The sequence below is a fragment of the Leptonychotes weddellii genome, chromosome 2 (assembly GCF_054177405.1).
Source record: "Leptonychotes weddellii isolate Sample4059 chromosome 2, ASM5417740v2, whole genome shotgun sequence".
NCBI classification, from domain to species: domain Eukaryota; kingdom Metazoa; phylum Chordata; class Mammalia; order Carnivora; family Phocidae; genus Leptonychotes; species Leptonychotes weddellii.
The window spans coordinates 148,962,326-148,987,107 of record NC_138370.1 but is presented as its reverse complement, the minus strand read 5'-3'; the positions used below and the strand labels follow the sequence as shown (position 1 = coordinate 148,987,107).

Genomic DNA, 24,782 nt, shown 5'->3' with positions numbered 1-24,782 from the left:
TATATATAATCCCCTAATATTTAAATTAAAGTAACCTAAAATCAGAGCAATGCAGGATTTATACTAAGCCTTAATAACACCTCAAAACATACAACTATATTATTCTGTTAAAATCAATGGGATATTTGTAGATCTCCAAAACTGATGCAGAAGTAGTTAATAATATAGGTTCTACCTCTTATTAAATTCATTATGTAATTATCACAATTAGTATTGAGAATTTATAGGGTACTTTTTATGGAAGAACTCAATCCTTTCACAGGGTAAAATTATCATTCATTTTATTCAGAAAAAGTAAAGCAAATTATCCATTTTACTTTTTAAAAAGTAGCTATTAAATTATTACAAAGTTAACAAGAAAAGCAGTGACTATTCAAAAAATATGGTAATACAAAATACTTTAAATTGTTAAATATTAACACTTTCTACTATACTATTTTCTGAGTAAACACTTAAGTATCTTGTCACCATATTTTATCTGATGATCATTACTATTTCCTTTTCTGGCAGTAAAAACGACTGTTTTTTTATTCATATAGTTTTGGCCCATAAAATATAAACATATTGAATTAGAAAGAACCACAATAAACAAGCTCATGGACCCTAAGTATATTTAGCTGGGTTTTCTTTCTTCTTTTTTTAAAGATTTTATTTATTTATTTATTTGAGAGAGAAATCACAAGCAGTGAGGAGGTGCAGAGGCAGAGGGAGAAGCAGACTCTCTGCTGAGCAAGGAGCCCGATGTGGGGCTCGATCCCAGAACCCCAGGATCGCGACCTGAGCTGAAGTCAGATGCTTAACTGACTGAGCTACCCAGGGACTCCTAGCTGTGTTTTCAATGTGACCTGATAATCTCTTACTTTGTCCTCTCTATTCTGAGATTATTGCTCTGAACCTCCACTATTTGCAAGTCCTTGACCCAACATTACCCCTTCTTTCTTCTTCAAAATATCTTACCTCTTACTATCAGACAATTGAAATTGCCAATATGTCAGTCACCTTTCTTTCATGTCCCCACCGACAAAACTGTCCATATCTTTATCCATTCTTGTTTACTTTCCTCCAGTCTCCAAGGAAGAGGCTTTCAAGGCCAATCCTTGTGCTTTTGATTCCATCCTTTTGCTCTCTTTCTGGACTTTATTCCATCAATTAGCCCCTTCTTACATTTTGACCTTTCCTTCTCTATGTAATTGGTGACTTTAGTTTTGAACATGCTTGATCCTTTATCAACCACAGAAAAAATATATAAATATATAAAATCACTGCCTTTAACCCTTCAATGAATTACTCTCCATTGCTTCTTGATGGCATTTCCTCCTCCACCTATCATCAAACATTACAGATTTTCTGGGTTCTGTCCTTGACTCATGCTCTGTTCTCTCTGCAGACTCTTTTTGGGAGAGCTCAATTACTCTGATTTCAACTACTACCTGTATAATCCTAACTTTAAGTCTCCAGCCCTGAATCATTTGCTTACACTTTTGATATATATCCAACTGTCTCCTAAACATCTCTATTTGGATGTCCCAAAGCCTTTATAACTAAATAGGACCAAATAGAATTTGAAATTTGATCTCCCACTACTCTCCACAACATCTTGCATTCTTGATCTCAATTAATGGCACAATCATGCACCCATCACCAAAACTGGAAACCTGGATATCATTCTAGATTCCTTCCTCTCCTTCATCCTTCTTATATCATCAACAATCAAGTCCTATCATTTTTCCTTCTAAATATTTTTCCAGGGGCGCCTGGGCGGCTCAGTTGGTTAAGCGTTTGCCTTTAGCTCCGGTCATGATCCCAGGGTCCTGGGATCAAGCCCCATATCAGGCTCCTTGCTCAGTGGGGAGCCTGCTTCTCCCTCTCCCTCTGCCTGCCACTCCTCCTGCTTGTGCTCTCTTGCTTGCTCTTTCTGTCAAATAAATAAATAAAATCTTCTTAAAAATAAAATAAACACGGGCGCCTGGGTGGCTCAGATGGTTGAGCGTCTGCCTTCGGCTCGGGTCATGATCCCAGGGTCCTGGGATCGAGTCCCACATCGGGCTCCCCGCTCGGCGGGGAGCCTGCTTCTCCCTCTGACCCTCTCCCCTCTCATGCTGTTTCTCTCTCGCTCACTCTCTAAAAAATAAATAAAATCTTTAAAAAAAAAATAAAATAAACACAACACAGAAATCATCTTTATTTTCTGATTTATAAATTCCTTAAGCAGGCATCTCTTAACTGATGTCTAAGAAAGACACAGGAAAATTAGAGCCTAAAGTCATTTACTTGCTAAGAGGAAAATCATTCTACTTATTAAGATGATTCCTTCTAGAATTTTAAAGTATCAGTGCCATGTTTTTAACCTCCAAAGCCAGTGGGTTTTGGAAAAAGATTTCATTTCTTTTGTACGCTACACTAAATAGTACAAAACTAAAATAGCTGCTAATGGTCTAATTTCCTGGAATTAACATATTAAAAATGAGATAGGGGCACCTGGCTGGCTCGGTTGGAAGAGCATGCCACTCTTAATTTGGGGGTTGTGAGTTCAAGCCCCACATGGAGTGTAGAGATTACTTACTAAAAAAAAAAAAGACAGCGAGAGAGAGAGATAAAAATAAGTTATAACCATTAAATAAAACCAACACAATTATGAGATTTCAGGGTTTTGAAAACTCAGACATTGACTCTAGTGAGGACAGTGCCAGCTAGACTTTCAAATCTTTTATATTCTTTATAAAGAGATTTAAAGAAGAAAAAATTTACTTATGAAATAAAAGTATGAAATATAATACTTCTGTGTCTTTGTTTATAAAAGATAGGTTCTTGAGAAAAAACAAGTATGATATGGAAAAGAAATTATTTTAGATCTTAACTCTCTCAATCTAACTATATATCCCAGCTGGATTCAATGTCAATGTAGAACATACGATCTTAAATTTAAAGCACTGAAGTCTTAGGTGGCGCCTGGGTGGCTCAGTCGTTAAGCATCTGCCTTGGGCTCAGGTCATGATCCCAGGGTCCTGGGATCGAGCCCCACATCGGGCTCCCTGCTCCGCGGGAAGCTTGCTTCTCCCTCTCCCACTCCCCCTGCTTGTGTTCCCTCTCTCGCTGTGTCTCTCTGTCAAATAAATAAACAAAATCTTTAAATAAATAAATAAATAAATAAATAAAATAAAGCACTGAAGTCTTAGCAAGGGTTTCAGATGTCAATCAATGTAAATAGTAATACCAACAATAAGAATCTGGCCAGGGAACATGCCTGGCCAATTGATTTTTTTGTTTTCTCCAAGAAAAATGTCTAATTCCAATACATTATAGTTGGTATTTTTTAAGATTTATTTATTTATTTTAGGGAGAGAGAGAGAGAGAGAGCACACGAGCGTGAGCGCACATGTGAGTGGGGGGAGGGGCAGAGGGAGAGAATCTTCAAGCAGACTCCCCCACTCTGGGCTCAGTCTCACCACTGAGCTCAGGCTCACGACCTGAGCCAAAACCAAGAGTCAGACACTCAACCCACTGAGCCATTCAGGTGCCCTTAGTTTGCATTTTTTCCAATTCAGGATACCTTTGTTTTTTGTTTGTAAGCTAATTTTTATTGAAATAAAACAAAAATACATAAAATTGCATATACATTAATATAGAAAAGTGTGTAGCTCAATTTTCAAAAGTGAACACGCTTGTGTAACCACTATCTGTAATGAGAATTAGAACATTAACTGTAAATCAGAACCTGCAGTTTGCCCTCTCCGAGTCACCACCATGGCTCAAATTAACACCATGCTGAATTCTATCATCAGAGATCAATTTGCTTATATTTGAACTTTATACAAGTAGAATTACACAACATGGACTACTTTATGTCTGACAGCACATTATTTTGGGGAGAATTTAACCATATTCTTGCATGTAGGAGTAGTTTCATTGATTTTCAATGCAGTATAGAATTTCATTGCAGGATTATGCTATAATTTATGTATCCATTCCAAAGCCAATTAACATTTAGGTTGTTTCCTATTTAAGTCTACAATGAATAGTACTGTTAATACCTGTCTTTTGGTGCACCTAGGTATGCCTTTCTGTTGGATATATACCTACAAGTGGAATTGCTGGATCAGACTACACAGATTTTCAGCTTCAGTAAATACTGCCGAGCACTTTTGAAAGTGGCTATACCAGACTACATTCTGGCAGCACTGTGTAAAATTCCAATTGCTCTAAATCCTTGCTAACACTTAGTATTGTCAGTATTAATAATTTTAGCCATTCTGATAAGTGCCCTTTGTTTCTGAAGACTAGAGTACACTGCTGGCAGAATTAGCTACTGAATGATTGGATATAAATATGGCTTACAGGATTTCAGATGACATGCAGCCCTTTTATAAAACTCTTTTATTAAGTTATCTTTCCAAAAAAATTTTTTTTAATTCTCCAAAACCAAATCTAGTAGTAATGTTATAACAGGAAAAGAAATGCTACAGCACTAAAGTAATTTAAAGAACTATTATGGGGTTGGGGGGCGCCCGGGTGGCTCAGTCAGTGAAGCAACAGACTCCTGGTTTTGGCTGGGTCATGATCTCAGGGTCATGGGATAGGGCCTGCGTTGGACTCCACAGTGCAGAATCTGCTTGTCTCTCTCCCTACCCCACTGCCCCTCCCACCGCTCTGTCTCTCTCAAATAAATAAATAAATAAATAAATAAATAAATAAATAAATATCTTTAAAGAACTATTATGGGTGGCTCATCTGGTAGAAAAAGAAAGGGTAAAGCACAAACAGAAGCTACCACACACATAGAGGTTTTTTTTTTTTTTTATGCAAAGTCTGATTCAGATAGGAATGTATCCATGATGTTGGGTAGCTACGACTCTGTGGGTGCTTTTTCATGGATTTCTGTATTTCATATGCCTATAAAACTGGTTGAGACTTCCCTTCCAAAGGACTAACACATTTGAAGACTATGATTAAGCAACCAACTCTTGATTTTGGCTCAGGTCATGATCTCAGGGTGGTGAGATGGAGCCCTGAGTCAGGCTCCATGCTCAGTGGGGAGTCTGCTTGAGTCTCTCTCCCTCTCCCTCTGTCCCTCCCCTTGCTCACACTCTCTCTCTAAAATAAATAAATAAATCTTAGAAAGAAAGAAAGAGAGAGAGAGACTATGGTTGATAACAGTCTTACAAATAACAAAGCTTTCCTGAAGGAAAAAAAAAAGAATATATTAATGTTGGAAAAAAAATGCCACCATCAAATTTTCAAAGGCTTCTCTGTTGGGTTTCAAAAGCATAATATCATGAACTCATTTTATAGTGAATTTTTAAAAATGGGATCCACATATCTTAATAAAATAGTTGGAAGAATATTTTCCTAACTATATATTATCTAAATTCACAGGAATTTTCAAATTCTAATTAAACAAATTTGTGATACTAAGCACTAGATATAAAAGACATCATTTATCCATTCACGGTTTACCTGATATAAGTATAGTACAATTACACCCAAATATAATGGACTTACATGGATTAGTATTATAAACATCCACAGTTTTATTATTTTCTTTGAACAGAATACCTTTCTAAAATTTTACTATTACAATATGGTAACCATATTAACAAAACTAGAAAACAGAGAAGAGAAAAAATTACCCATATTCTCACTGCACTAATACAACCATCATTAATATTCTAATACATTTCTTCCCAGTCATTTTCCCTGGGCATACTTGACATAATTATAAATGTAATGTCCACAACATTGTGTATCTAGATTTCCCATTTAATTCCTTTTCAGTTGCAGTCATAGATTTTTACATTAATAGCAATTTATTTAACAAAAACAGTAAGAAAACAAAGAACGTAAGAACAAAGAGTTGTTTAAAATGGTTTACCTCATAAATAGGGAGTGTAGGAGAGTTCCATGCATTGATTCTTGATTCATTGACGTCAACAACTGTTACCCTGATTTCAGGGCACATATGAGCAATGACACTACATGTAGGTCCTCCAACATAGCCCGCACCAATGCAACAGATCTTCTTAATTTCAAACATGATTAAACTAGAAAGGAAGCAGTAAGACTGTTCTACTATTGAAAACAGAAAATTTAAAGAAATCATATTGCATATTTATCATGCTTTATAAAAACTGTCAAGGTGACAGATAATCTGGAAAGATTGCCTGCACTCATACTCATTAAGAATTATTAAAAGATGGGGCGCCTGGGTGGCTCAGTTGATGAAGCGACTGCCTTCGGCTCAGGTCATGATCCCAGAGTCCCTGGATTGGGTCCCGCATCAGGCTCCCTGCTCGGCAGGGAGTCTGCTTCTCCCTCTGACCCTCCCCCCTCTCATGTGCTCTCTCTTTCATTCTCTCTCTCTCAAATAAATGAATGGAATCTTAAAAAAAAAAAAAAAAGAATTATTAAAAGAGGGGCGCCTGGGTGGCTTAGCCGTTATGCATCTGCCTTCAGCTCAGGTCATTATCCCAGGGTCCTGGGATCGAGCCACGCATGGGGCTCCCTGCTCCGCAGGAAGCCTGCTTCTCCCTCTCCCACTCCCCCTGCTTGTGTTCCCTCTCTGGCTGTGTCTCTCTGTCAAATAAATAAATAAAATCTTAAAAAAAAATTATTAGAAGAGTGATAATATATAACATTCCAATTGAAATGTCCGTTCTCGGCTGCACTAACATAAAACATGGACCAAAAAAAGTAACTGATATTACTGAAGAAGTGTCACAAAGATTATAATGATCTAATATTCAAAAATTCAAGAAGCAAAATAAAACCTTACTTAGGTCTCCCAGGCCACTAGGATAATTTTGACTGCTGAGGAAAAACTCAAGGGTGAACAACCAGTGCAATTCTTGCTTAAATAAATGCTGGTGTACAAAGGTCAGCCTCATGGCCGGTTTATTTTTTTTTTTATTTTTTAAAGATTGTATTTATTTGACACACAGAGAGAGACACAGCGAGAGTGGGAGAGGGAGAAGCAGGCTTCCCACTGAGCAGGGAGCCCGATGGAGGGCTCGATCCCAGGACTCTGGGATCGTGACCTGAGCCGAAGGCAGACGCTTAATGACTGAGCCACCCAGGCGCCCCTCATGGCAGGTTTAGACTAACATGACAGATAATAAGAAACATGACAGATAATAAGAATAGTTTGAAAGTCCAGAAGTGGCCTCTGTGATTATATTCCCTATACAATTTGGCTTCAGCAGTTTATTTTTAGGTACTTGACAGTGATCTTAAACTATTGCAACTTTAATCGGAAACTATGAGATGGCTAAAGGAAAGTAATTTCTGTATTTAGCAAAGCTGTTACACAGATTTTGATGGGTTTTCAAAAGTCATTTAGGTGAACTGATTCACACTAATCCAAATGACAAGGTACTGATATATATATATGAATGTAAGTTTATTCTTTATAATGAGAACTAGAACTGTCAAACTGATCAGATTCTTAGAATTTTAGTCCTTACCAAGACCGACCTCAGACATCATCTAATCTAACCCATTCATGGATTCCAAAGAGAAGAAAAATGGTAATCAAAGAGTTTAAGAACTTGTTAGTATACTCCTGCATGGGTCAGAGAAGGTATAATGCTTGGCAAGTACAACCCTATTGTGAAAAAAGATTCACAAGCCACATAATTAAGATGATCCAGTTCCCTTAAGTCTGAATCTGTATTAATCAAACAATGTTCTAATCACTGGTTTTCTGGGTAGACTTCCCTACTGGAAGAGAATAAACTGAATAACCCATACAAGTATCCTGGTCTGTGTTAGGAAACAAATAAGTCAGCTTATAAATCAATCTTCGGTGGTCATGTTTAGCAGATATCAATTCAAAGTCTAATCTCTAATGACCTTTAAAAAACTTTATAAAAAAATAGATATTTGGTAAAACAGTAAATATGAGCAAAATTTGGAATCTATTGATTCTACAAAAGAAAGCAATATTCTCAGTGATATACATACAAAGAAATTTTTAAAATTTAGTTTTTGTGGGATTCCTGGGTGGCTCAGTTAGGCATCTGCCTTCGGCTCAGGTCATGATCCCAGGGTCCTGGGATCGAGCCCTGTGTTGGGCTCCCTGCTCAGCGGGGAGCCTGCTTCTCCTTCTCCTGTTTGTGCTCTCTCACTCTCTCTCTGTCCAATAAATAAATAAAATCTTTAAAAACAATAATAAAATAAAATAAAATTTAGTTTTTGTTTTGAATAGGTAATAAATTCATATGGTTCAAAATTAAATCTGTATAACAAAGTATACAGTAAGAAGCCTCAAGTCTACCCCATCCTTATCTCTTGGCTACCCACTACCTTGCTTCCACAAGCAACCCTTTATTAATTACTTGTGTATCCTTCCAGGGTTTCTTATAAAGTACAAGTAAATACATGTATATATCTTAATAATCCATTCTTTCTAAATTCAATAGGTAGAATACTATAATTTATTATCAACACTCGGCTTTTTTCACTTAATGTATTCTTAAGACCTGTCTATTTCCCCCCTCTCTCTTGCTCTTTTTATTTTTTATTTTAATTTTTTTCTGTTTCCGGTAGAACTCTCTCCCTTTTAGAAACAGTTACACTGTATTCCATTGTGTGGATGTACTTACCAGGAAATATTAAAACCATGCTAAATCTGTTAGATCCTCTTTAATTATTTATTTTTTTAAGTAGGCCCCATGCCCAACGTGGGGCTTGAACTCATGACCCTGAGACCAAGAGACGCATGCTCTACCAGCTGAGCCAGCCAGGTGCCCAGGGTAGAATCTCTCTTTAATAATCTAAATAAATGGGTTAAGAGTTCCCTAATATCACCTGTGATGCCACACAAACATGATATTCCTATTAAACTTTTAGGGTTCCAAAATTCACTGCAGCAAAAATACTGAGCCTAACAAAATTTATTTTGGCAACCATTCATCTTTCATTTCTTCACCCTTCTTCTACACTTCAGTTCTGACTTACTACTCGCCAGGCTTCAAGTGCCCTATAAACAAGGAGAAAGAGACACTGCTAGAGGAAAGGACTGCACTGGGATTGCCAAGCGACTAAAGCTCAGGAGAATGTTCTGAAAAGCTCCCACCTGGGGGACAGTTGAGCCTGGAGCAGCTTACCACAGATGTGTCTCCAGCATTCGCTGCCGCTCTCCCCACCTCTACAGTAGAAAGGGCTTGGCATCAGGTTTCAGAAAAATTGCTTCAGGGGCGCCTGGGTGGCTCAGATGGTTAAGCGTCTGCCTTTCGGCTCGGGTCATGATCCCAGGGTCCTGGGATCGAGTCCCGCATCGGGCTCTCTGCTCCTTGGGAGCCTGCTTCTCCCTCTGCCTCTCTCTCTCTCTGTCTCTCATGAATAGATGAATAAAAAATCTTTAAAAAAAAAAGAAAAGGAAAAAAAAAAAAAAGAAAAATTGCTTCAACTGCTTCAGGCCTAGTCCCTTGTTCTCTTTCATGAAAAAGTAATATTCCCAATCCTACCTGTGGGCACAGCAGAGATTCTGGCCATAGATATAGGCCCTGACACTCAAGAATTTAACAATTTACTTAGGGAAAAATTCAATTAAAAAACATTTATTAAACACCCTACTATGTCACAGCCACTAATGTTCTAGGTACTGTGGATACAATAGTGAACATGACAGGTACAGTTCCTACTCTCACATAGTTATATTCTAGTGGGAGAACGCAAAACAAAATAATGGTAGCTGTGATACATTCCATATAAAGGAAATAAACACGTAGGTGGAGAGGGAGAGACTGTCTATGGGGAAAGAACTACTGTAGACAGGTCAGTTAAAGAAGGACTCTCCGAGAAGGTGACTTGTAGACTGACTTAAAAGATGAAAAGGAGGGGTGCCTGGATGGCTCAGTCGGTCAAGTGTCTGACACTTGATTTTGGATTTTGGCTCAGTTCATGAACTCAGGGTTGTGAGATGGAGCCCCTTGTCGGGCTCCATGCTCACTCAGTGCAGAGACTGCTTGTGATTCTCTCTCTTTCCCTCTCTCAAATAAATAAATAAATAAAATCTTAAAAAAAGATGAAAAGGAGTTAGTCACACCCAAGTAACATATAAGGCAGTATAATCAATCAAATGACAAAACGAGTATGAAAGTCTAGAGGGAAAACAAATAAGAAGGTATCTAAAACAAGGGAAATGCAGAATCTAAGCTTGGCCTAAAGAATAAGTAGGATACAGAAAGAAAAGGTAGGTGGGGGAGAGCATTCCAGATGGGGGGAAAAAAAAGGAATAAGTAAGGACTCAGAAATGAGTCCAAAGAAGTAAGGAGATTGGCCTACTTGGATAAAGATATGGGTATTAAGAAGTGGTAAGAGGTAATAACTGTCTTGTAGAGTGGAAATGAATTTAAAGGGTCTCAAATGCCCCTTTCAGGGAAGCATGTCTATGACTATTCAGGAGGCTATAATTTAATAACTTAAGGTAACATGGGCTCCTGGGTGGCTCAGTAGGTTAAGTATCTGCCTTCTGCTCAGGTCATGATCCTGGGGTCCTGGGATCGATCCCCACATCAGGCTCCGTGCTCAGTAGGGGGTCTGCTTCTCCCTCTGCCTGCCCCTCTCCCCTGCTAGTGCTCGCTCGCCCGCTCTCTCTCACAAAAATAAATAAAATCTTAAAAAAAATAAAATAAAAAGGTAACATAATTGAAAGTAACCATAACAATCAATAGCATTTGTTTAGCTAAAAGGGAGGGGAAGAAAAAAGGGAGGATCAACTTGTAGCCCAGAAAGAGGGAGTTAAGAACAAAAATGATGTGTTTATTTCAGCACTGTCTAGAGATGAGTGACACAGAATCTGAAAGTCAGAAGTGTTCTGGTTGGGGTGCCTGGGTGGCTCAGATGGTTAAGCGTCTGCTTCGGCTCAGTTCATGATCTCCAGGTCCTGGGATCGAGCCCTGCGTCCAGCTCTCAGCTCAGTGGGGAGCCTGCTTCTCCCTCTCCCTCTGCCTCTCCCCCTGCTTGTGCTCTCTCTGTCTCCATCTCAAATGAATAAATAAAATCTTAAAAAAAAAAAAAAGTGTTCTGGTTTCAGAGAGGTGGGGTAAGAATAGGCTTTCCCAGTGCTCAGATGGCATGTTCTCCGAAGATTCTTTGCGATGATTCCACTCTCCCTTATGAATTCAGATTCCCAGGAATCATAATAATAGAAAGGGATGACTCAAATTTGAGATATAAGTATTCCAGGTACTGCAATAAAATTTCCCTACTATAATATCAAAGTTTCATTCGAGTGTAACCATTAGTCTCTTACGAGTTTAATCATTTTAAGTTAACATCTAAAGTCTCATTAACCCTGGGCCCATGAAGGGAAAAAAAAAATCTACCTTCCAGATCCACAAGGCTGAAGATGAAGTTCTGAACTGTGATGAACCTAAAGAACTATCACACTGTAACACCCTTACTAAACAGCTAGCCAACCTCTCTAATTACAACCAGTATATCTGGAATACCTAAAAAGTAAAATTTCAAAGTATTTTTGGACCAGAGGATCTTTTGGGGTTACTATTTAATCCCAGAGCCAAGAGTTATAACATTCTTATATAAACACAGATTGAATGTCTACGCAATACAACTCTTGGGTTCAAGGAGTTCATAATTTAATAAGGTGCTCCCAGGCTAACAGCTCTTACCTGTTGCTGTTACCTCAGCACTTAGAATAGTAGGTTCTCAATAAATACTAATTGAATGAATGAGTAACTCTCCATAAAGGCCTGTTTGAGATGAAGACTGTTATTTGAATATCTTTAGCTCAGATGGCTGATCATTGTATTTTTGCTGAAACTGTCCAGAATACTTTCAGCCTCCCTTTTTTATGTAGAACTTTGGCATGTCTTTCCAGAGATACTTTTTTTTTTTTCAAAGATTTTATTTATTTATTTGAGAGAGAAAGAATGAGACACAGAGAGAGCATGAGAGGGGGGAGGGTCAGAGGGAGAAGCAGACTCCCCACTGAGCAGGGAGCCGGGTATGGGACTCGATCCCGGGACTCCAGGATCATGACCTGAGCCGAAGGCAGTCAGTCAACCGACTGAGCCACCCGGGCGCCCCTCCAGAAATACTTCTTATCCACCTTGATTGCCAGGCTGTATTCAGCTTGCCTTACATACAGCAGCTAGGTAAACTATTGATGGACCTATATTATAGACTTACATGTGTTTTGGGGTGTCCCTGTGGTGCTATTTCACATGAAGCATGGCTTGTAGATGACAATGGGAAAATTACTGAAGTACTGTGCAAGTCCCAATAAATTGTCACTTGCAAGTTTCAATAAAATCTTCAATCTTTATTATGGAGTTTGATACAGCATTAGTGTTAGTAATATACTTTGACACAGATGTCTTCTGATTCCATATTCCATTTCTACTTTTATGTACCTTCTGATTTTCTGTTGTGCTGTCAGGGAAATGGGAATGTTTGCTTACTGAGTGTGTCAGTTTGAAATGAGTTTTTACCTCTGTATTTTGGGAAAATCTCAATAATCCAGACTGTTCCAAAACTACTCTTCATCTAAGATTTTATAAATTCAGATCAATATTTCAACCTAGAACATGTGGCTAACAAATATCGAAGGTCCTATTACAATCTAAGCTGAATATAATCCATCCATCCCCACCCCTCTTCAGTATACTCGGCATAATTACCCAGTAGCTAAGGCAATGGACGTTGTAGTTGGATACATCAACTTCACACATCACCGTAGTCATTTCCAAAAATTAAATACTAACAGATGCCTGACCCGGGGAAAAATATTTTATCAGTGAGAAAGGCAGTGTTAATGTTATATCTAAAGGGCATCATATAAAGCCGTGTAAATAAGAGGGAAGATGAAGTATGCTCATTAGTTACATACTTAATGTTTGAGAAAGGAGTACAGCAATGGGAGAAGAAATGAGATCCTTTCAATGAGGGTTGTCTACCACTTACCTTAACTAGATGTCGGGTACTAACAAGCACATCTCAGAGCAGACAGTAAGCTCTTTCATTTCCAGAACCCCCCTGAAGAAACAGACCAGACTACTGTTCTCCATTTCATAGGGGATTTGAAGAAACTCAAAGACTCACTGTGTCTTTGAGGGCAGTCAGTGGACAGCTACTCCTCTGTATATCTGTGAAAAGCTCCCTACCAGTGAATCCTTCTTTTCAATAAACCGTAATTTTCAAGCCTACTCAGTTATCTTCCTATATATAAGAAGTATGATTTTTCTTGTTTCTTTTCTTTTTTAAAGATTATTTATTTATTCATTTGAGAGAGAGAGCGCACAAGCAGGGGCAGAGGCAGAGGGAGAAAAAGATTCCCCGCTGAGCAGGGAGCCCCATGCGGGGCTCGATCCCAGGACCCTGAGATCATGACCTGAGCCAAGGCAGGCGCTTAACCGACTAAGCCACCCAGGCGCCCCAAGTAGTATGATTTTTCAAGGTCTCACACAAACATGATCTGAAGTACCCAAGAAAGGCCTTCCCTGACATGAAATAAAGCAATTACATGGTGTGGCAGTCAACAATGGATTCCAGGACAGCCCGTACAGATGTCACGATAGAATGTCAGGATTTCGCCCTCAAGGGCTTTCTGGCTTCGTTTTCTCTTTAGTTTCTTAAGAAGGGTGGCTAGTGACAGGAGGAAAGCAGCAGCTCCCCAGGTGAGCAGACTAAACACAAACAAAAGACCAGGACTCTGAGACCAAAATGGGGTCCCTAACCAGAGGACCGCTTCCTTCGGTGGACGTTCGGCTTCCTGGGAAAATCTCATTTGTTTCAAGTCAGAAAGTGAGAAAAAGCAGAAAGAGAAGCGGCTGGAAGACTCGCGAGGGTAGAATAAAAAGCCCACGCTATCCCATTCTCAGGGCAGCGGACCAAAAGGCGATTCCCGCCCAGAGTCCAAAGGAGGAGACCAGGGTCGTGAGACTGGGAGCCCCTGACCGAGCGCAGAGCGCAACCCGGAGCAGCGCGCACTCCCCCGCCCCGCTCCCCGCACATCCCACCGGGACCCGGGACCTCCCCAACGGGGCGGCAGGGCCAGCCCCAGAAAGGCGCTTACCCACTTCCAGGCACTGAGCGCAGCGGCCGCTCCTATCCCGACCGCTCGGACAGCTCCTCGTTACGGGCCGCGCTGCAGCGCGCTCTCGTCCTGCTCCGCCTGACCTCCCCTCACCGCACGCCCCTCCTTCAGGCTGCCAAGCACAGCACCCAGAGTCCCGGGCCCGAGCCCGTATTTAAAGGATTCTGCCCGAGAAGGCGGAGGCTTCATGCCTCCGTAGCCAGGCCCTCCAGGACTCTGCCCTCCGCCGCATCCCTGCTCCTCCTCCCGCCACAGTAGGCCCGGGCCCGCCCCTATTTCCTGCGGGCCCCAGGGCGGGGAGTCGGGGCGGGGCTAATCGTAGCTAGATGCGGAGGCCCCGCCCCTATCCGACCCTGGGCGAATCCGCTCAAGCCAGCTCAGCGGTCCCGCCCCTACCGCGAGCGGCACGGGGCGGGGCTGCGTGCGCGGCAAGTTGGCTGAGGTCCCCGGGGTGTGTTTCCAGGTGCCGCTAGGCCGGGAATAGTTTCCCGGCATGAAGCCCGTGTCTCGTCGTCTGGCCCTGCTTCCCTCCCTGTGTCCCGGCCCCCGCTGACGGTCAGCGCTGCGGTGGTACCGCGGGCGCGCCAGGTCGGCCATAATCTAGGACTGCGGGGATACTGGGCCGGCTGCGGCCCGAGGGGACCGGAAGGTCTCGGCCCCCTTTCCGGTCTCCCCAGCGGCCCCGACGGCCGCCCTCGTCTTTCGGCCCCCTAGACCCTGCGGGTCAGACCGCCCGGCGGCTTACCACCACCAGCCCCCGCCACGTCCTGCGGGCCGGCGGCCCAAGGTTTAGTCAGATCCCTTCCCTCGCCACTTGTGGGAAGGAGGCGCCTCACGTCAGTAGGATGCTGAGTCTTGTCGAGACTGGACCAGTTAGTGCCTCCGCCCTGATCCCGGGGAGAAATGACACACACGCCCTCCAGACATATTTTCCGGAGCTACTCCTGCCAAATTCGGGATCTGGGTTGTCAGTGCTGAGAGTTTGCAACATACAAGTTCCGTGTATGCGGCAGAGTAACATCAATGTATGGACGCTGCCCGTTTGGGGTTTTTTTGTTTTTTTAAATGAGGAGGGCAGTTCTGTTCTCTTTCTTCTCTCCAAAGTCATCTTAAGTCTCAGATCTGAGAAGAGAAAAGCAGTCATGACTTTTTTTGTGTTCCTCATTAAGAATTACATCAGGTTACATAATCTATACTTGAAGTCAAAGACCATTTTTAAATACGTCATGAGGAACGTGATTAGGGGTTTATAAAGACACATTAAAATGCCTCATAGATGATGGGTTTTTTTTTAAGTTTTATTTAAGTAATCTCTACATTCAATATGGGGCTCCAACTCACCATCAGGAGATCAAGAGTCCCATGCTCTTCCGAATGAGCCAACCAGGCACCCCGAGATGTTGGTTTTCTTTCTTTTTTTTTCTTTAAATATTTGAGAGAGAGAGAGAGAGGGTGAGATAGAGCACGAGCGGGAAGGAGTGGGAGAAGCAGACTCCTGGTGAGTAGGGAGCCCTATGCCCGCTGATCCCAGGACCCCGGATCATAACCCGAGCGGAAGGCAGGCGCCCCAAGATGATGGTTTTCTTGACAGAATCATGACAACTTTAAGAAAGCTGTTGAATATTGATTCAACAGTTTGCTATAGATTGTAGAAAGTGTGATATGATATGTAAGTGTTTGTACATTCCAAGCAGGTAAATTCATTTGTCCAGCAAATATTTAGTGCCTATTGTGTGTTAGACTTTATCCCAGAGACCAAAGATGCAAAATGGATTAAGGCCCAAGTTCTTCTTCCAAAGCTCACAGGCTATTAGGAGAGAGAAGTGAACAAGCAATTGCAATACATGTGACAAATACTGTCCTATAATAGTTATCTTTCTGAACTTGGCATATACTTAGATTTAAATTACCTATTACAGTTAGCTTCATAATAAAAACCACTTTTCTGTGATTCTTATTCATGTCATGGATTTATTATTGTCAGTGTTAAGGAATTTATGTATTTTTCATAATTTGTCAATTTTCATTTCTAATAAGGTAAATACCAATAGCTATAATCAACATGAAAAAACTTTTTTGGGCCTTCAAATTTTAAATGTGTTAAGGAGTCCTGAGAACAAAAAGCTTGAGAACTGCTTGATTTGAATTATTTTCAAATTATGTTTCATGGAGCTCTAAGTTTCTCTGGTGGTGTGTCACTCTGTGAGGAAAGAGAATGAGTGGATGAGTGGAAGGTTAAAACAGAGCTCTGCGTCCTCCTACATCTATCTCCCCTTTCCTCCAAATCAGAGCAGTTCTACTTTTATCTGTTTAATCTGCTTTATATATCAATTTTTCATGTACGATTTCAATTTATACATGGGTTCCTCTTCAAACTTAAAAAACATTGATTCATTCATTGAATAAGTATTTCTCTCCAAGTAGTTCCTACGTGCTAGTCACTAGGAATACAACTGAGTAAAGAATGATACATTCCCTTCCTTTATAAATTTTATTCTATGGGGAAACATCAATCAATCACACAGATAAATGTAAAATTACAACTTTATTAAGGTGGGATATATATAGTCTTATGAGAGTATACAATAAGAGTATTTAACATAGTAGGTAGGGATGTTTCCTCAAGTTGTGATAATTGAACTCCTAAAGGAAATATGGGAATTAACTGGGGGAAATGAAGAGGGTAGTTACAGGAATAAAAAGAGTGAATGTGAGGAGAACAATTCAGAACTAATTACAGTAATTAAGAATTAGAAATAGCATGTCCAGTGTAGTAGCCATGGAGATTCAGAGAAATGGACGGATTCAAGAGATAATCAGGAAATAAAGGCAGTAAGACTTTGGTAATGTTCTCCAACACCTCCACCCCCCCCAACACACACCGAAGGTGACACCATCCTGATTTCTGACAATATATCTTAGTTTTGCCTTGCACAGATATATTTAAGGAAATCAATTTCCCGCTCCTCAACTTCCACAGGTACCCTTTCCCAAAATTGATATGCTTAAGAATAGTCCATTTTATAAAAGAAAGGCTTAGCTTTCACCCAAGTAAAACCTTACTATCATCCATTACCCAGGGGTAAACTTCTCCTGAGTACCAAAGAAGTAAATTGGATTATTGTTTGGGGGAAGTCCCCTATGGTGGTTAGTAAAGACACCTCAAATCCATCTTTCTTCATTTTATACTTATTTTTGCTAAGGCTGAAGTCCAGAGAAACAGGACATGTTGGCCTATGTTGGGATATTCTGAATTCCAAACAGAAGATGCCATATGAATTAGTGACCTTGATTCTTTTAAAAGCAACTTGAGTATTGGGGCGCCTGGGTGCCTCAGTCAGTTAAGTGTCCGACTCTTGGTTTTGGCTCAGGTCTTGATCTCAGGGTCGAGAGAGAGAGCTTTGCATTGTGCTCAGCATGGAGTTTGCTTTAGATTCTTTTCTCTTCCCTCTCCCTTTGCTCCTCTCCCAGCTCCTCGCCACCGCCCCCCCCCCACAACAGCCCCACTCTTGAGCATGTGCACTCACTCTCTCTCTCAAATAAATAAATAAAATCTTTAAAAAAGCAACTTGAGGGCGCCTGAGTGGCTAGTTGGTTAAGCATCTGCTTTCGGCTCAAGTCATGATCCCAGGGTCCTGGGATTGAGCCCTGCATCGGGCTCCCTGCTCAGCGGGGAGCCTGCTTCTCCCTCTCCCTCTGCCTGCCGCTCCCCCTGTTTGTGCTGTCAAATAAGTAAAATCTTTAAAAATAAATAAAAAATTTAAAAAGTTAAAAAGCAACCTGAGTATTTTGCAGAACCTGAATTGTTCTCCTCACATTGCACTCTACTAAAATTTTCAAGATATCGGATAAAACTGAAATGGAGAAAATTTACAAGGTTTATTCAGTAAAATAGTTTAACTTAGTTATATCAAATCTTAAGAGATGTTTTTCACTTGTAGTCCTCATTTTTTTTTTTTAAGATTTTATTTATTTATTTGACAGAGACAGAGATAGCGAGAGCAGGAACACAAGCAGCGGGAGGGGGAGAGGGAGAAGCAGGCTTCCCCCCGAGGAGGGAGCCCGATGTGGGACTCGATCCCAGGACGCTGGGATCATGACCTGAGCCGAAGGCAGACGCTTAACGACTGAGCCACCCAGGCGCCCTGTAGTCCTCATTTTATACAATGTTTACTACTTTTTTTTTTAAGAGTTTATTTATTTGACAGAGACACAGCGAGAGAGGGAACACAAGCAGGGGGGAGTGGGAGAGGGAGAAGCAGGCTTCCCGCTGAGCAGAGAACCGGATGTGGGGCTCGATAGCAGGACCCCGGGACCATGACCTGAGCCGAAGGCAGACGCCTAGTGACTGAATCACCCAGGCGCCCATTTAATACTTTTTATTAATAAAATTAAACTCACTTATACCTAGGACCATATTAAATGTCAACTTAAAATGTGTGAAGCATTGACTGAAGTCAGAGCCACTCTCCAACATTTCCAAGCTGTTTAATCACATGGATTCTGGCACTCTGGACAGCAGCTGGGGTTGTGATTGTTTTAATGCTTTGGAGCTATCCAATTTTGTGTAATGTCTTGCAAATTCTCTTGTAGTTTCTGCATTGTGCACTTGCTGTCACTAGGTGTCTTTACCCAAAAACTGTATTAAAACAAATGGAGGTAATTTTGAATGTGGAGTAGAGATTCCACTTGGTGTGCTCACTGATGGAGCCAAGTGAATTTAGGTGAAAAGATACAAATCAAGGCTTAGATCCCCTTCTGCCTCCTTGTATATTTTGGCCAAATAGAGTGAAAAGAATTAAATGACACCGACGGTATTGTTAGCTGCGCAAGTGACTGAAGAGGGAGGAATATATATGAACTTTTATTAGGGGAGAGTGTCAAGATTGCTTTGCATTGCACTTTTTCTTTTTTTTTTTTTGGAATCGTACATCTAAAAGGAAAAAAATGTGCAGGACCATACATAGTTTTTCACAATTCTTTTAGGAATATACAAGCAGCAAAGTTAGAAATTACAGGTCTAGAATATACCAGTGGGAGTGGGTGGATGCAGCTGTGTGGAAAATAAGATGGCTGGAGGAGCGGTTAGGGGACTGAGTATTGAATTGTCTACTTGGATATTGATATCCCCAAGAGTCACAACAGGAAAAGCGCTGAAAAGGCAGGCAGAAAGTCCAGAGCTAAACTGAGAAGTGATCCAGAGGTCTATGACTTTGGAAGATGGAATGCTTTGCCAGTAGGAGCTTTCAAAGAGTTGGAAAGTTTTAAGGAGAGAGGGAGAGCCTGGCAGCCAAAATGAGAAGCTGGGAAGAAGCTCACTCTACCTCAACATTCTTTGGTTACAGGGTCTGGAAAAGACAACAGCTCCCATTTGAGAGGGCAATGGGAGAGACAGTGTGCATAAGGAGATGCCAAGTTTGGTGAAGGGTATGTTCAGAGAAAAAGGGTGAAGGTATGGGGCTTTTGCTGATGATGGCCTTTGAGTTTAGGATGTTTGAGGCATAAGGAAGGGTATAAGATTGAAGCAGCTAAGGGGGATGGCTGAGTGATGACCTGGGAGTCTTGGACTTCTAGTGAACACCAATACAAACAGGGGTATAGGATGTGATTGGATTAATCATGATAATCTCTAAGGCCAATTATAGTGAAGCCATGAGTGTAGGGAGAGTATAGGAAGGCAGGGTTGAGGGAGCCTTGGCAAAAACATGTAGATCTCAATGGGTCTTCCTTTCAGACATGAGGATAGTGGTGCTGAGGCCAACAAAGAGGTGACACCATTGTGGGGAAGCAGAGGGGGTTCTGTGGGCATCTTTTAACAAGTCTGTAGATAATCTTTTCTTCCATCTCAATAAAACAATAAGAATATCTCCCTCTCACCCCAGACTCAAAACCCACTCAAGTAATTGCCCCTAGTTCTGCCCCCATTCATTGTAAAACTCCTCCAAAGAACTGCTTATACTTCTCACCCTCTGTACCCCCAGTTCTTTCCTTAACTACTTCAGATGGGCTTTCACCCCCATCACTCCACCAAAACATCTTTTATCAAGTTCACCAGTGAATCCTTTCTGCTAAAATGTTCAATTCTCTGTCCCCATGATTTGACTTATCAGACATGGTTTTCTTTCACTGGATGCTCCTTCTCAGTGTGTTGGTTCCTCTTTCTAAACCAGAGCTCTAAATATTGCAGTACCCTGAGTCCCAGTCCTGGGATTTCTTCTTTTCTGTGCCTGTCTCTTTAAGTAACTTTATCCAGTCCCAAAGATTATTCAAATATTATCTGTATTCTGTTGGCTTTTAATTTTTCTCTCTCTTCATGATGGAACCTTACTTAGCTCTGTATGTCTCTATCCAACTACCTACTCAAGAGCTCCATTTCGATGTGTCATATGCACCTTAAAATCGTCATAGCCAACACGTAAGCATTGTTTTTCCTCTGTGGCAGCGACTGCCAGCTGACTCCAACAGCCACACTTCACTTATTTGGTAAGAGAATTCCCGAATTTTAACTGGGCAGGTATTTTCCAGGATGAACATCGACTACATCTAGCCTCTTTCGGGTATGGTCATGTTACCAAGTTCTGGCTCATGGAATGTGAATGGAAGGGAGATGTACAACTTCCAGGACAAACCCTTAAATGAACAGGTAGCCCTCCATGTTTCCTTCCCCACCTCCCCAGCACTGCACCCAGTGAGTATTGTGGTGAACTGTCTTTGACAATGCAGAGAAGGACAACATCAGGTGGACAACAGCCGTTTGAGAAACATTGCTCTAGGGGTCAGTGGAGCAACAAGATAGAGTTTGAGTTCTGAACACCTAAAGCAAGCTGTAGTCTATTATGTGAAGAATGAATATTTATCCTATTAACAATTGTGATCCAGGGCACCTGGGTGGCTCAGTTGTTAAGCGTCTGCCTTCGGCTCAGGCCATAGTCCCAAGATCCTGGGATCGAATCCCATATCGGGCACCCTGCTCGGCGGGAAGCCTGCTTCTCCCTCTCCCACTCCCCCTGTTTGTGTTCCTTCTCTTGCTGTGTTTCTCTGTCAAATAAATAAATAAAATCTTTAAAACAAAAAACAAACAACAACCAAAAAAACAATTGTGATCCAAGCCCTTACAAAGTAATAATCCCACCTTTATTCCTTATTTTAACAGTGGTGTTTGTTTCCTTAGCATGTTTTGTTTTTCTCTCTCTTCCTTCCTTTTTCTTTCCCTCCTTCTTCCTTTTATTTATTTATTTTATTTTTTAAAGATTTTATTTATTTATTCATGGAGACAGAGAGAGAGAGAGGCAGAGGGAGAAGCAGGCTCCCAAGGAGCAGGGAGCCCGATGCGGGACTCAATCCCAGGACCCTGAGATCATGACCTGAGCCGAAGGCAGACGCTTAACCATCTGAGCCACCCAGGCGCCCCCTTTTTTTTTTTTTAAACATAAAGCCTTCTCATGAACTGAACAGGCTTCTTTTATGGCCATCCATGAAGAAGGATGACATCTCCCTTCCTCATCCCCACAAGAAAAAATTGAGAAAATAAAAAAGCATTATTTTTAAGCATCAGGAAAAACTGAAATATCATTATTAAAAATAACTCTACTGCAGGAGAATTTAAGATTTCACTTAATTCCCTGCCCATATATAGAAATCACCTAATATAAAATTATTAATTTTTGCTTTTGTTTTGTTTTTCATCTCTAGAACTAAACACAAGCTTTAGCATTCTTTTTTTAAAGATTTATTTATTTTAGAAAGGGGGGGCAGAGGGAGAGAGAGAATCTTGAGCACACTCCCCACTGACCCCAGAGCCTGAGGTGGGGCTTGACGGGGCTCGCCAGGGGCTGGACCACGGGGCTTGATCTCACCACCCAGAGATCATGACCTGAGCAGAAATCAAGAGTCAGACGCTTAACCAACTGAGCCACCCAGGTGCCGCAAGGTTTAGCATTCTTAATGCCAGCAGTTCTTACCCTTAGCTGCTACTGGAATCACCTGTAGATGCTTAAGTCAAACCCCATACTAGAATCTCTGAGGTGTGGGGCCAAAGCATCAGGTTTTTAAAGCTCTCAAAGTGCAGCCAAAATTGAGAATTATTAGTCTAATTAGTTTGCTCTTTAGCTTTTATGACAATGGATTTAGTCACCTATTAGTCAAAATGCATTTGCTTTCCAGTTTACTTTTCAAGGATTTTAAAATCTTGACTGGAAACTGTGACAATTTAGTTAATTTTTCTTTTTTTAAGATTTTATTTGATAGAGAGAGACACAGCAAGAGAGGGAACACAAGCAGGGGGAGTGGGAGAGGGAGAAGCAGGCTCCCCACTGAGCAGGGAGCCCAACGTGGGGCTCGATCCCAGGACCCTGGGATCATGACCTGAGCTGAAGGCAGACGCTTAACGACTGAGCCACTCAGGCGCCCACCCTCTATTTAATGTTATAATCTTTCATGTTTTTCTTATGTCAGAATCTGACCTAAAAGTGCCATTGTCCATTCTTAGTAGAGTTAATTCCTTCCAAAAGAAGTTCAATGGAAGTACCTCCCAAATAAATATCCAGTTTTTGTACAACTTAAGGTTTTGAAAAGGGAGAGTGTGTATGTGTATGTATGTGTGTATGTGTGTGTGTTAGGTTGGTGAGGGGCTTTACATAACAGTATTTAGGACTTTACATTTTTACAAACATTTCATTTGCTTTTTACTTCAGCGTTCTGTAAAGTACCATATTTGATAAGTAAATGAGGAAACTAATGCTCCAAATTAAGTGGGCTGCCCAAGGGTCACATAACTTGTTTTCCTTAGTATAGGCTGCTCAAAATACCATTAGTCATTTAGTTACCAAACACTGGCATTCACACAGTTTCATAAGAAGGGAACATGTTGTAACATACTGAATGCAGAAGTAGAAATATAACCCGGGTCGCCTGGGTGGCTCAGTCAGTTAAGTGTCTGGCTCTTGGTCATGATCTTGGGGTCTTAAGATCAAGCCCCGCATGGGGCTCCCCACTCAGTGTGGGGTCGGCTGGAGATTTTCTCTCCCACTGCCCCTCCCCACTCTCTCTCTCAAATAAATAAATAAAATCTTAAAAAAGATAACCCAGCCTTCTTTTAAGCCAGCTATTAAAAAGATTTGCAAAAATGTAAAACAGTGCCACGCTTCTCACTAAATTTTCATTTTGGAAAATGGCTATTTTTTCATAAAAACCTTTATATTAACATGTATTGGGTTTATTGTTATTTTAAAATACTTAATGCTTTTAAATGTTCTGTTTTAATTTCGGATACAGTATATATTGATAGATATAACAATACATATAAACAAAAATTCTTTGGAGTCTCCAAACCAGAAAGTTTGAGAATCACTATAAGCTATATGCTATAAACTATATGCTATCTTTTAGATGTAAGAAAAGCTAAAGATCTGAATGAATTCTTTACCTTAACATTAAGCCCAGCTCACACAAAGCTACTTGAGCACTTTTTCCCCAAGGTTAAACACTATTGGCAATACTACGTATTTTTATTGCACATGAGACAATTACTACAATTAAGATAGTACTTTGAGAATTGGACAAAAATTACAGAATAAGTGATAAAGAACACCAATTGTCAACTATCTTTCTTACACAAAAACACCCTTTCAATATCACTGATACTTTTGTAGATTAGCACTGGAATTTATGACAAGATTATTTTTTAAATGTTAATAACCAATTCTTTTTTTTTTTTTTAAGATTTTATTTATTTGATAGAGAGAGAGACCGCGAGAGCGGGAACACAAGCAGGGGGAGTGAGAGGGAGAAGCAGGTTCCCTGCCGAGCAGGGAGCCTGACATGGGGCTCGATCCTAGAACCCTGGGATCATGACCTGAGCCGAAGGCAGACGCTTAACGACTGAGCCACCCAGGCGCCCCTGACAAGATTATTTTTATTACAAGACTATTGCTACAATTATTCAACCTTAACTGTTGCCAGTTTATACCTATTTATGTGACTTTCGAGTTCTTAAAATATTGTGACACAATGAAAAGAATTCCTTGGATGTTGTGGAGGGAGAAAATTACTACCCATTCTTCAATGGAGAAATTATAATTTTTAATTATACTTTATTTAAGCTTTCTTTAAGCCTTGTATTTTCTGACTTAGCTTTGGCTAATGGAATCATGCTTGAAGCTTGAGAACACCAGCTTTCAGTAGGCTGCTGTTAGTGAAACCCTCTGGGAAACAGGATGTTGATAGAGGTACGATGTGAGACAGGACAGAATAAAATGTAGTTTTTAAGAAAAGGTTGTTAGATTAAAATTGAAGGCTAAGCATATTTGCAAGGATATAAATCAATCCATTTGTTGGGAGTTCTGGTGTCAGATTTGTATCTGTTCTGTATGTTGTCACCACAAAATTCTACTTGCTGGATTAATTGCAAGGAATCCCCTTTAAGACACCCAGACTTCGAAAGTTTAATGTTTATATACTAATTAGTTATCAGAGAAAGCTGCATTCAGGCTTTCCCTGAATTACATTCAGTCTGTAATGCCTTTTGTATATACAGTGCTTCTTCCTTTGGCACTGAATTAATGAGTGACTATAACAGATTATTTTTTTTTAAAAAGGAAGATTATGTTTATTTATTTATTTAGTTCAAGAGAGAGCAGGGGGTGGGGTGCTGTATCTCACTATCCCAAGATCATGACCTCAGCCAGACACTCAACTGAGCCACCCAGGGATCCCAACAGATGCATTT

The 24,782-nt window shown here is 40.7% G+C and overlaps 2 protein-coding genes across 6 annotated transcripts in view; one reads left to right on the top strand and one right to left on the bottom strand.

Annotated features, from left to right (window-relative positions):
- UGDH (UDP-glucose 6-dehydrogenase) overlaps positions 1–14,305 on the bottom strand; it is a 33,041-nt gene extending 18,736 nt beyond the window's left edge. Inside the window, exons 1-2 of one of the 4 annotated variants that reach the window (XM_006732314.3) lie at positions 14,036–14,305; positions 5,870–6,038 (exon numbers count right to left, since the gene is read on the bottom strand). In XM_006732314.3, the coding sequence (XP_006732377.1) occupies positions 5,870–6,031 (162 nt within the window). In that variant the 5' untranslated portion in view covers positions 6,032–6,038; positions 14,036–14,305. Of the gene's footprint in view, positions 1–5,869; positions 6,039–9,101; positions 9,181–13,483; positions 13,646–14,035 lie in introns of those variants that run through there. The other 3 variants (XM_081812447.1, XM_031027018.2, XM_081812448.1) reach the window with 3 other exon arrangements.
- LIAS (lipoic acid synthetase) overlaps positions 1–24,782 on the top strand; it is a 164,511-nt gene that overhangs the window by 44,682 nt on the left and 95,047 nt on the right. The window lies entirely within an intron of this gene.